This window comes from Zalophus californianus, chromosome 1, assembly GCF_009762305.2.
Source record: "Zalophus californianus isolate mZalCal1 chromosome 1, mZalCal1.pri.v2, whole genome shotgun sequence".
Lineage (NCBI taxonomy): Eukaryota > Metazoa > Chordata > Mammalia > Carnivora > Otariidae > Zalophus > Zalophus californianus.
Window position 1 is genome coordinate 133,641,118 of NC_045595.1, and position 15,571 is coordinate 133,656,688.

At 33.6% G+C, this 15,571-nt stretch overlaps 1 protein-coding gene across 2 annotated transcripts in view; it reads left to right on the forward strand.

Moving 5' to 3' along the window:
- ATP11B (ATPase phospholipid transporting 11B (putative)) overlaps nt 1-15,571 on the forward strand; it is a 123,890-nt gene that overhangs the window by 28,940 nt on the left and 79,379 nt on the right. For both annotated transcript variants that reach the window (XM_027582777.1, XM_027582778.1), the window contains exons 3-8: nt 3,788-3,877; nt 5,524-5,604; nt 10,857-10,964; nt 11,155-11,283; nt 11,908-12,011; nt 15,365-15,412. In XM_027582777.1, coding sequence (XP_027438578.1) covers nt 3,788-3,877; nt 5,524-5,604; nt 10,857-10,964; nt 11,155-11,283; nt 11,908-12,011; nt 15,365-15,412 — 560 coding nt within the window. The remainder of the gene's footprint in view (nt 1-3,787; nt 3,878-5,523; nt 5,605-10,856; nt 10,965-11,154; nt 11,284-11,907; nt 12,012-15,364; nt 15,413-15,571) is intronic.

Consider the following 15,571-nt stretch of genomic DNA (forward strand, 5'->3'; position numbering starts at 1 on the left):
ACACTAAAATTCACCAATTTGAAGTGTACAATTTGATGAGTTTTGACAAATGTATATATAACAACATGTGGCCATCACAAATCAAGATGCAGAATATATCCACCACTAACAACTTAGCAGCCAGTCCTCTTCCTCTTCACCTCTAGCCCTAGCACCCACTGATCTGCTTTCTGTAACTACAGTTTGGTCTGAATTTCATATAAATTCAGTCATATAGTATGAGTCTTCTGTGTGTGGCTTCTTTTGATGTAAAAATAATCCTGAGAGTCATCTTTGTTGTTGCGTATATCAGCAGTTCATTCGTTTTTGGTGCAGAGTTTAGCTGTCAGCCTACGTTTGGAGAGTTTACATTCTGAATTTGGGTCATTTTCCTTGCATGGTTCTTTCACTACCAGTATTTTCCCCTTAAATGTCCATCTACCTTTCTAGTCCTAAACTCAAATCTCTGTCATATTTTGTGATAAGGGTGTAGTTTTTCCCTACTGTTTGCTGCCATAAGTGTGAGAGTTGGATAGTGTCTGTAGGGTAAAAAGCCATAGTTCACAATTCATATTCCCTCCATTTACATTTTTTTAAATTAAACTTTCTTCCAGTTTCTATCTATATTTTGGATACTTTCCAGGATCCATTTTTAAAATCTAGTTTTTGTAATTCTTATCTGCTGGGAGTTACAGGACCACTTTAGTCCTCTGCCAGTATTGAAAGCTGAGTGTCCTGGAAAACTTTTGGGATTAAATATCTTTACATGATTGTATTCAATGCAGCAGTATTAGGTTTATTGTTTTTGACCACAATTTCAAAAATGTAGATATTTAAATAAACATTCCTTTTTTTTTTTAGCATATGAAGACTCTCTCTCTCATTACTACCTTATTCCACTAATGCTTTCTCATACTCCTTCCAAACTAGATTACCTGCTATTCCATAAACCCATGTTGAACTTCCCTACTATTGTGCCTTTCCTGTGATGTCATGTTGATAACCACATTTTTTAAATGTAGATTTTATGTTTCTGCAGAGATTGTAGATTTCATGTTTTTATGGAAATATAAAATTCATGGTTTTGACCACAGATTCAGGAATGTAGGTATTTACATAGACAGTGTCCATTTTTTTCCTGACCATAAATGGGGCTGACTTTTTCTAAATTCTCTTTTAACTACCTTTCTACTCCCTTATTATTCCCTTAAACTCTTCCATACTGTATTATTTTCTATCCCACAAAGTCATGATGAACTTTCCTCCTCTCTGCCTGTGTTCATGCTGTCTTTTTTTCCTGAAATGGTCTCCCTCTAATTGCCCCCTATTTTCAGCCTATTGAATATTTACCTCTTAAAGCCCATGTTAAATACGACCTTCTTCATTAAATTTTTCTCTCACTGACTGCTTTTCATTTTAATTCTCTACATATTCCATCACTTAATCTTTGAATATAGCTATTGATATTTTGTTCTTAATTTCCTCTAATATTAAAACTTCTTGGTTTCTCTCATAGTGCAAGTGTCTTGCACATTGTAGGTACATGATATCTCTGTTTAATTTACCATAGTAACTACCTTTCTTAAATTTTAACTTCTTTGGAAAAGATTTAATTTCATAACTATGTTTTGTTTTTCTTACTAATGTCAGAATTTGAGAAAAAAGGTCAATTGTATAGTCATATATATAGCTCTAAAGAAGTTGTACTTCTAATTTATTTTTATTGACCATTATTACATAATAACTAAAATTTAAAGCATAATAAATCATTATTTTTCTTATAATATTTTTATATTGTTTAATATTTATTCTATAGTTCCTCCTCTACATATGATAGGATAAGCACAGAACTTAGACTTGTTCAGTCTATTAATATATTTGTATTTTAGAAAACCTGGAAACAATTCCTAATATTTGTAAGCTAGTTTTCATAAGAAATTATTGTTTATTCTGAGTTTTTCCATGTGTTATTGAACTAGCCAAAGAAAATATCCTGAGATCAATTACCCTACTTCCAATTTATGTACTTGTTCTTTTTGAGATTCTGGAAGACAAAATGTATTGTCACTGTTATGATTTAAATAGATTGATGTAAATTTAGGACGTAGCCAACTTGATTCCTATGAAATTTTGTATATTTGATTTGGCGACTAAGGGTGTTACCTGGAATACTCTGACCCCTATAGGGACAACTGTCTTTTTACTCCAGTTAAGATCAGCTGGAGATGATATGACCCAAAGTTACCATCTTATATGTACACATTGAGCAGTGAATAGAAAGCATCTACTTACAGCTCTTCTCTCTAGAACCCTGAACATAATCCCCACTCCCAGATTCTGGAGCCACTGGTGGTACCACTACCATGGGAAAATATGTTTCAGATATTTCAGACTAGAACTGAAAATATAATTTCACCTGAGAGAAATGTTGTTAGGTATTGTACTGCTTATGTATCCTTGGGTCAGACAGGCTTTTGTGGGCTCTTCTGGGAACCTAACTCTATTTATAAAATTATTCATATGGGAAAGGACATTTCAGGTCTCAAACTAACTGATGAAGTGAATTTTTCAAATAAGAAAATTCAGAAATTAGAACCATCTTAAATTGTACCAGAGAAAAGTAGGAAAACTGCATCCTTACAAATCTCAAAATGGTCAATAACTATTAAGGCTTCATTGCCTGACATAGGATAGTTATCTGAAAAAAAATTCATTTCAACCGTGTGTGTGTGTGTGTGTGTGTGTGTGTGTGTGTGTGTGTGTATTCATTCGTTCTGCTAAAGTTTTGATCTTCAGCTATGTGCTGAGTAGTAGTGGTAAGTCCTGGAGATAGAGCAGTAAATAAAACAATGTCCCTAGCCTCAAGAATCTTACATTCTACCGAGAGACTGTATATGGGATAAAGTAACAGTACTACAAAGTGTTTTCCTGTTTCATATATGAAGTTGTGAGCAGTTAGTGACACAAGTAGAATTTGTACTGTTTTACCCTACCCCTATAATATAGCATTATAGGCTTATATGCTGATTAGTAATATAACAACAAACACATAGAGGTTAATATGAGCCAGTTTCTGTCCTAAGTCCTTCATAGATATATTAGCTCATGTAAACCTTATAACAACCCTATACACTATGGTTATTATTTTCCTCATTTTATAGAGGCATGAAGTGGGGTACAGAGGGATTAGTCCAGGGTCATTTAAGTGACCGTCTTCCTTTAAAAATTGACATTGTGACAGATTTTTATGCCTTTATGAGATATTCTTGGTGGTTATACTAGTGATCACTTATGTATTTTTAATCTTTTTCACATTCTAGGTTATTTTTCCATATTCTGTACTTAACAAAAAATAATCAAATAATTATACCATTTCCTTTATTTCTGACATTGAGCTACATAAAATAGAAAATAAATTGTATCTAGTGTCAGCATTTTTATCAGCTCTTATTTATTTTTAACATTAGTTCATTTTGTGTCACCAGACTCCAAAATAAATTATTAAATGTTGTTTTAGATCTGTCATCTCCAACTCCTAAAAAATTAAGAATTTAATAGCGAAATTGGTAGGTTTCAGTTTATCTCATCTTTTTAAATTACCCTAAAATTGCCAATAAATAGTATAAGAAAGAAAAAAGTATAGAATAAAAGTTCTGAAACTCTTAAAAGCCAGATAGTTTTAGTAGCATCAATATTTACATAATTTGTCTAAGGACTTAGTAAATCTGATTTTACTTTTCTTATTATTACATCGATACAGTGTATATTATTTTAAATATTAATTTATCCATCTCTCTCTTTTTTTTAGTATACTGTGTGGAATTTTGTTCCAAAAAATTTATTTGAACAATTCAGAAGAGTGGCAAACTTTTATTTTCTTATTATATTTTTGGTTCAGGTAAGCTTTCTCACTCAATAGATTAAGTTTATAGAATGATTTCTAAAATTATGTCTTCAGGGAAAAGTTGCATTGCATTCTAAATTATTTTACTATGGGATCTTTTTTTCTTTTCTGCAGAGCTTCCCAATTGTGATCAGTGAATATTGTGATTTAAACCACATGCAGATTTCTAAAAAATAGCCTATGAATTTTAAGATTAATTTTATTTTGTTTCATCACTGCTATGCTGTGGTGTTGATAACCATAATCAAAGCCAATTTTACATTTCAGTTGCTCTGCCTCAGAACATAAATATTTTGGCTTTTAATATATAGCATATGTTTTTGGCACATTTCTGCTTACGGAACCATCTTTGTCCATGAAAATCTTTTTTTGGCTTTCCCTTTGTTTTCAGTTTAAATTCTACTTTTATTTTAAGGTTTTTTTTTTTAATTTTAATTTTTAAATATCCCCATGAATATAGATTTTTGTTCTTGGGACCATTTTCTTAAATCTGTATTCATTATAAACTCTTTTACAGTTTTTTAATTTTCATATTGTTTCTTTTTTCTCTAATGTTAAAGTGTCAAGAGAACAGCTTATAAAACGAGTATAAGTCAAAATTTAAAAATAGTGATTGCCATTTTCTTTTAAAGGGGTTATTCTTTTCTGATGATACATTAGCAATCTCTTTCAGTGTGGCATTGAATTTTTGTATAAACTGAACTTTTCTCTCATAGAACCTGGAATTTCAGGGAAAAAAATTGTCAAGTGATTAAAGCTTGAGGAAACATTTACTTTTTTAAAAATTTGCTTTCCTTCATGAACAGAGAAGGAACTTCTGATTTTCTGTCAATAGAACATCAGCTTGGTTTTTTTTAAAAAGTGAGAATTTATATTAACCATGTCCATATAACACATGCATTTGTGAAATTACCAGCTAAGATCAGGAATTCAGCTTGTCTGTGGAGTAGAACAAATTTAATTGGCCTATTCAGGGTAAAGGAACATTAATAAACCATTAGATCCATTTTTTAACTAACCAAACATAATTACTGCAAAAATTACTTCTCCAGCAATTTATTGAAACCTCAGTTGTTTGATTTAGATCATAATTACGGCATCATTTTCTGAGCTCTACCCCGCTGGCTCTGTAGATGTGACAAAAATCACTGTAGAAAAAAAAAATCCTTTTCCTAGTCCCATTCCTTGTTCTCTCTTCGTAAGTGGTGAATTTATTCTGAATTCCAGCGTAAAAATTGCTGACAGACTTTTCAGCATTTACCAGGATGGTAAAGAAATGTAAAATGAGATTCTGAGCAGCTGTAGCTCTGCTTCTAGGCAAATACTGAGGAGAAAGACCTTAAGTACTCTGTGTTAAAAAGGCAGAGGTGACTGAGTCCATTCTAGCAATATTTGTGGGTATGCAGTAGGTTTACTCTACTAACTTCATATAATAGCCAACAAAATGAACTTGGTGAAACTGTGAACTAAACTCTGTGCATGATATCTCTGTCCTGTTTTTTACTCTGGACCATGATACACATTTTATACAGTGTTCTCAGAATTCCCAATAAGTATGAGATTTTAGATGTTAATAGTGTGATGTATACAATATAAAAATATTAATATTCTGCATTCTTTTTTTGTTGTTGTAAATCTAGCTTATGATTGATACACCTACCAGTCCAATTACCAGTGGACTTCCGTTATTCTTTGTGATAACAGTAACCGCCATAAAGCAGGTATGAAAATACTTCTTATTCCCCCCCCCAAGTCATTTAGAAGTTGCTAAATATTTCCACTTCAAACTAACATTTATTGTTGTGAAAATAATTTCCATAGGAAAGCAACAAATTTGATGTTGCATATGGTAAAGTTAAACTGAGTTAAGCCACTTTTATATTTCAGGTACTAGGGACTCATGGAATGATTACCATTGTTAAAATATGTTGTTCCCTTGACACACCTTGGAAGCATCCAAAAACAAGCATTTTATATGTACAAACCAATTTATATGTGAAACAGATTAATTATTATCATCTTTGTAGGTTTGGCAATATTTAAAGGAAGTACAATTCAAAAGGGATATATTTCTAGGGAGTGAAGCATGTACTTTTGGCATGACCATTTTGAATAAAAATTGTATAGTGTTTTCCTACTTTCTACAGCTTTCCCTGGTGATGTTGATTTTTATATAAAGTAATACCCTAGGTTGAAATAGCTTCAACCAAATCTTGAATTGATATTAAAATGTAGGTATAGAAAAGCAAGATTATTAGATACACATGCTGAGTAAGAAATAAAGAAATTTATAGAAATGTCATGTCTAAATTGCTATCACTTCTCAAAAAATCGTGTCAGGGGCCCAGTTAAATAGATGACCCTTCCACCTGAAAGGAAGTTAATTGAATTATAATTGTAAATATGATAAATTTCCATTTTATAAGATTTAGGGATAAGATTTAAATTGACACGGACAATTTCACTACTGGGCATTTACCCCAAAGATACAAATGTAATGATCTGAAGGGGCACGTGCACCCCAATGTTTATAGCAGCAGTATTCACAATAGCCAAACTATGGAAAAAGCGTAGATGTCCATCAACAGATGAATGGATAAAGAAGATGTGGTATATGTATGTGTGTGTGTGTACACACACACACACACACACACACACACACACACACACACACACACAATGGAATATTATGCAGCCATCAAAAAAGAGGTCATCTTGCCATTTGCAATGACGTGGATAGAACTAGAGGGTATTATGCTAAGCAAAATAAGTCAATCAGAGAAAGACAATTATCATATGATCTCACTGATATGAGGAATTTGAGAAACAAGACAGAAGATCATAGGGGAAGGGAGGAAAAATGAAACAAGACAAAACCAGAGAGGGAGACAAACTGTAAGAGACTCTTAATCTCAGGAAACAAACTGAGGATTGCTGGAGTGAGAAGTGAGAAGGGTGGGGTGGCTGGGTGATGGACATGGGAGAGGGTATGTGCTTTGGTGAGTGCCGTGAATTGTGTAAGACTGATGAATCACAGTCCTGTACCTCTGAAACAAATAATACGTTATATGTTAATAAAAAAATAAAAAAATAAATTGACATGGAAATAAAATTGACAAACATTCTTTAATTCTGGGATGTAGTATATTCTTTATTACTTACATAGAAGGATAAGAGGAATCTATGGATTAACAGTTACATTATAAATCTGGTGTGTCAGAATACCATGCTACTGCTTTCACTAAGTTTGATTTCCTTTTACTGCTTTATTGGAGGCTTAAAAGCATCCGAATCACTTCATACAGTTACATATTTACTTGGTTTTGTAGATGTCATTTATTTCATCAAAGTAACATATATTTGTCCCTTGGACCTCTTTTCTATATATACTTTACTTCTTAGGTGATTTCATTTAGTCTAGTGGGTTATAGTACCATTTATATGTTGATGGTTCTCAAACCAACATGTATTCTAAAACTATTTCCTGAATTCCAGACACATATATACAAATGTTTGTGCAACATGTCCACATGGATATCTTAGGCTTTTCCTGACCACCATGTTACTCTCTCATTTCTGGTCTGGTCTTTTTTCTTCATATATTTGTCACTATCTGTTGCTCTCTTGAATAAATGTTTATTAGTTTATCTCTTATCTTCATTTGAATGTTTAGTTCTATGAGCGCAGAGACTTTGTTTTATATACCAGATTATTTCCAGTGACCAGAACAAAGTCATGCACATATTGGGCCTTCAATAAACATTTGTTTGATAGATGAATAAATGAATGAATAAACCTATTGAATATATTTTAAAGCAATGCAATATGTTGTGAAACTTCTTACCCTGATTTCCCAATGTATTGGCCAAATATAGACTGGGTTTAATTGAAATGTGATGCCATTAGCTGAGTTGAGAAACAGTGGTGAATTTATATCTGCAAAATGAGAGAGTTTAATATGATAATGACAATTGACAACCTGTCTTCTTCCAAAATGAGTTAAGTAAAACATAAAATCTAAAGATAGGAAGTGGGAAGATTATACTTCAAACCTGTGTTAGTATGGTTATTGCAGTTGAGTACTAAATTTACTTGAGAGCTTTTTGACAACTAAGGCAAAAGAAGAAATATGAGAGGTCATAATTTTCAAAGAGAAAATTTGATCTATAAGGATTTTTTCCCTTTTTCAGGAACGAGATTTCAGAACTCATAATTTTCTCTTGTGCAGTAACTGTTCCTAAGTTTCGTTCATTCAGGAAACACACTCATACCAGAGTGTGTACTGTTCAGGTTTATATATCCATCACTATAGATTAGTGGAACACAATTTTGGAAAAATTATAAAAGTGGAAGTTGCCATGTTCCAATCTTCCTTCCTTGTCTTCTCCCCTTTTAGTCTGTCTTTGTACTTTTATCAAAATAGGAAAAGCTTTATTATCAGTTATTTACACTTTAATTTGAATGAAGTTATTTTTTTGTTTTTTAACTTCTTCCAATCATACTTACATATTAAGTCTTCTCTCTAGTTGTATAATGCAAGATATATGCTCTGGTAAGTATCAAAGTCTTTGCCTTCTGTGAACTTAAAACCTATGAAGTAGGGAAGATAAGACCAAATACAATAATAATTATAGTTTAATAAAGTACTAGTAAGAGCCAGTGAGCTGGAGGTATTCAGAGAAAGGATGGAACACTTCATCTGATAATCAGGGAGGTTTTGTGGAATAAATAATAGAAATGAAACTTGGAATATTGGTAAAATGACAGTTGGTGAAGAAGGTGAGACAGAAAGAAACAACTTAGGCAAAGGCTAAATGCAGGAAAAGCCAAGACCTATTTTGGGGAATGACATGTCTGACTAAATGTTTGACCCTATAGAGGGAAGTATTAAAAGATAATACTGGAAACGTAGGTTGATATTAAATTAAAGAGGTTGGGGGCGCCTGGGTGGCTCAGTTGGTTAAGCGACTGCCTTCGGCTCAGGTCATGATCCTGGAGTCCCGGGATCGAGTCCCACATTGGGCTCCCTGCTCAGCAGGGAGTCTGCTTCTCCCTCTGACCCTCTTCCCTCTCATGCTCTCTATCTCTCATTCTCTCTCTCTCAAATAAATAAATAAAATCTTTAAAAAAAAAATGTCATAAAAAAAGAGGTTGGAAGATTCTTTGCTGTAAGCATTGAGAGTTATTGAGGGGGTTTTGAACAAGACAGTGAATTAAAACAGTGTTTTGGAAACATTAATCTGGCAGTAATAGGTAGCGTAGATTAGATTTTGTGAATTTGTGTTTTAAAAGATAATGTTTTTATCATTGTTGCTCAGCTATTAATGCCATCTGACTATAAAAGGAATTGTGCTTTTTGACAGTTTCAGAAAAGATGTTTTGACTCTCAGTTAAATTTCTCTAAAATTGACATACTACATCTTAAATGAGGTCAATGTAATTTAAGTATCTTAAGAATGCTTTCCCAAAGGTTTCTCCCTGAAAAAAAAAAAAAGACCTTCAAAGTGATCCTTAATATTTGTTTTATATTTTGTAGTATTATATTTTTAGGAAATAGATGCATGTATTTTTCAAAAACAGAAACAGTACAAAATAGCATATAGTAAAAGTTTTTTATATTCCTAAACCCCCAGTCCCCTGTTTTCCTTTCCTGATATATTTGTACATTAGTCCTGATATCTAGGCAGAATGTTCACATAGGCAGGCATACTTTTATTTTCATATATGATAGCATAGAACACAATACATTCTGTACCTCATTCTATCACTTAATGCTATCTCTTGGATATCATTTCATTATCTGTATTTATGCTACACCCCTGAGTTCTTGAATATTCTCTAAAGTAGCATGAGAAGGGGCGCCTGGTAAATCTCAGTCGGTTAAGCATCTGCCTTCTGCTCAGGTCATGATCCCAGGGTCCTGGAATCAAGCCCCACATCAGGCTCCCTGCTCAGCGGAGAGCCTGCTTCTCCCTCTCCCTCTGCCCCTCCTCCCCTTGCTTGTGCTCTCTCTTTTTCCCTCTCTCTCTGTCAAATAAATAAATAAGATCTTTTAAAATAAATAAATAAAATGGCACAGAAAGCCATTTCCACTTTAAAAAAATTGCCACTCCTTAAACATTTAATCAAAGGTTTCCTTCTGAAATGCTTATGTCTGTGCCCCTTTTTAAATGGTGATGCATGTAGCCTACCATATTTTTTTAAGTACATATTATAATTAGTTCTGTTGGCCTATTGTTTAAGAAAGTGAAAGAACTCAACCTCTGTTTAAAAATCTGTTCATTTTTTTTTGCTGTTGTCTGTAATAATGCTCTGTGAATTTATATTTTATGATTAAAATATCATTTTTACATAGAAGCAATAGAACTTATAGATTGAATAAGCATAGGAAAAGGTAAGAATCAAGAATGACTCCCCAGATTTCTGCTAAGAGCAATTCAGTAGATGTTGATGTCATTTGTCAAGATGGGGAACATCGGAAATGCAATAGATTTGGAGGGATAATATCATCAATTTGGTTTTGAAATGTTTACTATGACACATCAAAATGGAGATATTAAGGATGCAGGTAGATATTAAAGTTTGAGTCCAAAAGAGAGATATGGGCTAGAAATATAAATTTCAGGACTTTTTGAAGACATGGGGATAGAAGAAATCTTGTAGTGAGAAAGTGAAGGGTGAAAAAGGGGCCCATAAAGCTGACATGGAAGGAGTCTCCTGTAAGGAAATTGAGGAGTAACGAGAGAGGTACTATGAAAACCAGGAACATGTGTGTAAGGACACCAAGAGAAGAGTGTTTTTAGTAGGAATGAATGTCAGATACCATGAGTTATGTGCATCAAACTAGCCTAATATAATTCTGGTAAATGAAATAAATGTTTTGAGGAAGTGTTTATGTTTCTTTTTCTCATGCAATAAAAGTACCTTCTAGTTACATTAAAAAGGTATTTTTTTGTTCTTTTGATATTTACAGGGATATGAAGATTGGTTACGACATAACTCAGATAATGAAGTAAATGGAGCTCCTGTTTATGTTGTTCGAAGTGGTGGCCTTGTAAAAACTAGATCAAAAAACATTCGGGTATGCATTTAGTAAATAATGGAAGTCAATTATATTTTGGTATCACAAATTCTAATCTGATTATATTTTAGTTAAAAGCCTACTTTCTACATTAAAATATTGTGATAGGCCATCTGTTTAGAAATCAATAAAAATAAGTCTCTGCCTCATAAAATCTGTATATTTACTTTTCTCCCATAATTCCTTATAGGTGGGTGATATTGTGCGAATAGCCAAAGATGAAATTTTCCCTGCAGATTTGGTGCTTCTGTCGTCAGATCGACTTGATGGTTCTTGTCACGTTACAACTGCTAGTTTGGATGGAGAAACTAACCTGAAGGTTTGTACATGTATGTTTGTACATGAATATGTATAAGTGTTGCTCTGGGTGAACAAAATGTTTTTGGGTCATGGTAATATTTTCCTTTGTTTGACTTGCTAAGGAAGAAATTTTTTAAATCACTGAAGCTTTTAAAAATTATAAGTCTTTTAAAAGAAATAATGTTATATATGTATTTCAAGGGTAGCCTCATGTGGTTTAATCAAGTTAAAGAAAAATGGAATGTGTTTTTAGGAAAAAATGTTATCCTTTAATATTTTGGTGCTTTTTTAGATAAGGGACACCTTTAAATTGTTCTTAAGTTTTCAGAAGATGAAAGTGAAAATTTGTATTTTTTCCTATTAAATTGCTTTATAATAAACTTTGAGCAAATAGTGACTGTTAATACAGACTTAATTTTTTTTATAAGCAAATGGTCTGTCTAGACAGGTAATCATAGCAGCTCCCTTAGCTATTCGTTATTTTGTAATCTTTCTCCTCTGCTATCTAGCTAAGTGATCTCAAGTACAGTGTACTATGATTTCATCTGAAAAGAGATTTGAAATAGATGATATCTAAGGTCCCATTTGGCTCTTGAAACTGCAGTGTAATCCTTTTTTTTTTTTTTTTTTTTAATTTTCCCAGACACACATGGCAGTTCCAGAAACAGCAGTATTACAAACAGTTGCCAGTTTGGACACACTCATAGCTGTGATAGAATGTCAGCAACCAGAAGCAGACTTGTACAGGTATGGTATAGTAGTGGATTATTTCCTAAGAAAAGACAGAGCTGCAAAAGTAGAATTGTTGGATTAAAATTAATCTATGGCCTTTACAAAAACATTGGACTAATTTTTATTGCCATGAGCAAAGTATAAGTTTAGGACGGGACCACTCTTTACACCACACAAAAATGGATTAAAGACCTAAATGTGAGACCTGAGACCATAAAACTCCTAGAAGAAAACATAAGCAGTAATCTCGTGGATATCACCTCTATCAACGTATTTATAGATATGTCTCCTCAGGCAAGGGAAACAAAAGTAAAAATAAACTGTTGGGACTACACCAAAATAAAGAGCTTTTGCACAACAAAGGAAACCATCAACAAAACAAAAAGGGAGCCTAGTGAATGGGAGAAGATATTTGCAAATGATATACCTGATAAGTGGTTAATACCCAAATATATAAAAAACTTAATTCATCTCAACACGAAAAAAGAAATTTTTTTTTCAATTAAAAAACAGGTAGAAGAGGGGTGCCTGGGTGGCATCTGACTCCTGATTTCAGCTCAGGTCATGATCTCATGGGTTGTGGGATTGAGCCCCATCCATGCTCAGTGGGTGGGAGGGGGGTGGCTGTCATCTGAGATTCTCTCTCTCCTTCCCGCTCCCTCCACTTGAGTGCACTCTCTCTCTCAAATAAATCTTTAAAAAAAATAAAATAAAATGGGTAGAGGACCTGAGTAGACATTTTTCCAAAGAAGACATGCAGATGGACAACAGGCACATGAAAAAATACTCAACATCACTAATCATGAGTGAAATGCAGATCAAGACCAGGCAGAATGGCTGGTATCAAAAAGGCAAGACATAACAGGTGTTGGCAAGGATGTAAAGAGAAGGGAAACCCCCTCAGGCACTATTGATAGGAATGTAAATTGGTGCAACCACTGTGGAAAACAGTATGGAAATTCCTCAAAAAATTAAAAATAGAAATACTGTATGATCCAGTAATTTCACTCCTGGGTATTTAAAGAAAATGAAAACACTAATTTGAAAGATATATGCATCCCTATGCTTATGACAACATTATTTACAGTAGCCAAGATCTATTGATAGATGAGTAGATAAAATATCATATATAGCAACCCAAGTATCTAATGATAGATGAGTAGATAAAGATGTGGTGTATGTATACAGTGGAATATCACTCAGCTATAAAAAAGAATGAGATCTTTCCATTTGCAACAACATGGATGGACCTCTAGAGGCATTATACCAAATGAAATAAGCTGGAGAAAGACAACTACCATATAATTTTACTTATATGTGGAATATAACAAAACAAACAAAACCAGATTCTTAGGTCCAGAGAACAAACTGATGGTTGTCAGAGGTGAGTTGGGAGGGGGATGGGCTCCTTTGCTCCGTTAGTTCTTTCTATTTTTACAACTCTTAATTTTTTAAAGTCTGATTCAGTACCTGCACTTCTAGGAATTTTTTTCTAATGAAATAATGAAATTCTCCTAGGAATGTATCTTAATGAAAATATGAAAAGATGTATACACAAGGTTGTTCAAGGCTACATTGTTTAAACTATCCATAAAGTGGAAAAACCCTACACTTCCCTCAGCAGTGAATTATTTATATTATGCAGTAATCCCCAAAATGCAGTGCTGTACGTGGCCATTAAAAATAATGATGTAGATTTACGTTTTTGACAGGACATGTTAAGTGAGGGAAAGTGTTACCAACAGTATTTATGGCATGATTCCATTTTGTTTTTAAGATATATGCATGAAAAAAAAAGTCTGGAAAAGATACTCCAAAATATTAACAGTGTTTATATTTGAGTAGTGGGATTACCAGTGATTCTTATTTCCCTCTTGATGTCTTTTTAAACTATCTAAATTAAATCATTTTATAAAATGTGTGTGTTTTAGTGTAGGTAGTCTTTATAATCAGAAAAGAGAATAATGAAACCATGTCCATTTTGAATCAAATTAAAGTGTGGGTTTGGAGAAATGGCTAGGGAAAGTGCAAGATGAGTTAATCCAGTATGGAACCAGCATAAATAGATAGGAGTACCTTAGAATCAAGGATAACAGGACAGATGAAATGAAGGAAAATAGGTCTCTTTTTGGAATTTAGCTCAGGGAAATCAAAAGACTGATCACACATCATCTCCAAAAGATACCCAGGGAAACAGCAGCTGAATTGGTTCTTTGACTCTAAATCCAAAGTTGAGGCTGGAATCAGGACTACATAAAATTCCATTATGTGGAGATAATAAAAAACCTCAGTGCTGCTCCCTGATACAGGGAGCTGAAAGAAGTAGAAGTAGGAGATTAGCAAGAAACAATGAAGCCGAAGTCTATAAGCATCTGTGACCTGGAAACAGGGCGGATAATAGGGACATTTGGAAGGAATGCTTATTTCTTTGCTTAGGGAAATGATTAACATGAAAGTTCTGTCTAGAGTTTGCTTCAACTTAGAATTTACCTCACCATAGTAGAAAGTGATTGTACACTTGAATTGACCCTGTGCTATGGAGCTGTTCTGGTTGTGGAAGTTGGAACTGAAAGGCCAGGCTGTGAAAATCCATTATGATAACCGGCCACTTACTCTAGATTTCAGGCAACCAAAAGTTAAAGAAGGTCTGGAGTTCACTGCTAGGTTTTTGCTTAACTACTCTATCCCCACCACTTAACTCACACATGGTCATCGTTCAGTGAATATTTATGAATGCATGCATAGAATCAATTGGTGAGTGAATGAATGGTTCTAGTCAGGAGACTTTACTTAATAAACTGTGGTGTGTGTGAGCATTCATTGTTGGCTAAATAATATATGCATCTTTGTGTAGAAATTACAAATTAGATCACTAAACTAATAAGACATTTTCATTGCCATTTTGGGGTTTTTTTTTTAAGTTTTTTTATTTATTCATTCGAGACACAGAGAGAGAGAGAGCATGAGCAGGGGGAGAAGCAGAGGGAGAGGGAGAAGCAGGCTCCCCGCTGAGCCAGGAGCCCGATGGGGGACTGGATCCCAGGACCCTGGGATCATGACCTGAGCTGAAGGCAGACGCTCAACCATCAGAGCCACCCAGGCACCCCTTCATTGCCATTTTGAAAACATTTTTTTTATTTTTTACTTCATTCATAGCTGGATTGGAGATGGCAAAAATATCAGTTTTTTAAAGCTTAATGAATGATAAGTATTTACGTAACTTCTAACATAAAAAATGGACCATTCCAAATACAAAAGATTAGTTTTGTTTCATGTACAAGAATAATGCCAAAACTATTAAAAATTTTTCACCCATTGACGTCCTAAGTATTATTGGTTTTTTTGTAACATGGTGAATTCTTTGATAGATTCATGGGACGAATGATAATAACTCAACAAATGGAAGAAATTGTAAGGTAAGAATAATTTGCATTGTCCAAATACTATTATGTGAGAATTGTATTGGGGAGGGACTAAAATCAAGTTAAAGGGAGATTAGGTAAGTAAGCAGCACATCATGAAAAAGGGTTAATTTAAACGCATTTAACATTTCATCTTCTAATAATTTGTAGCAG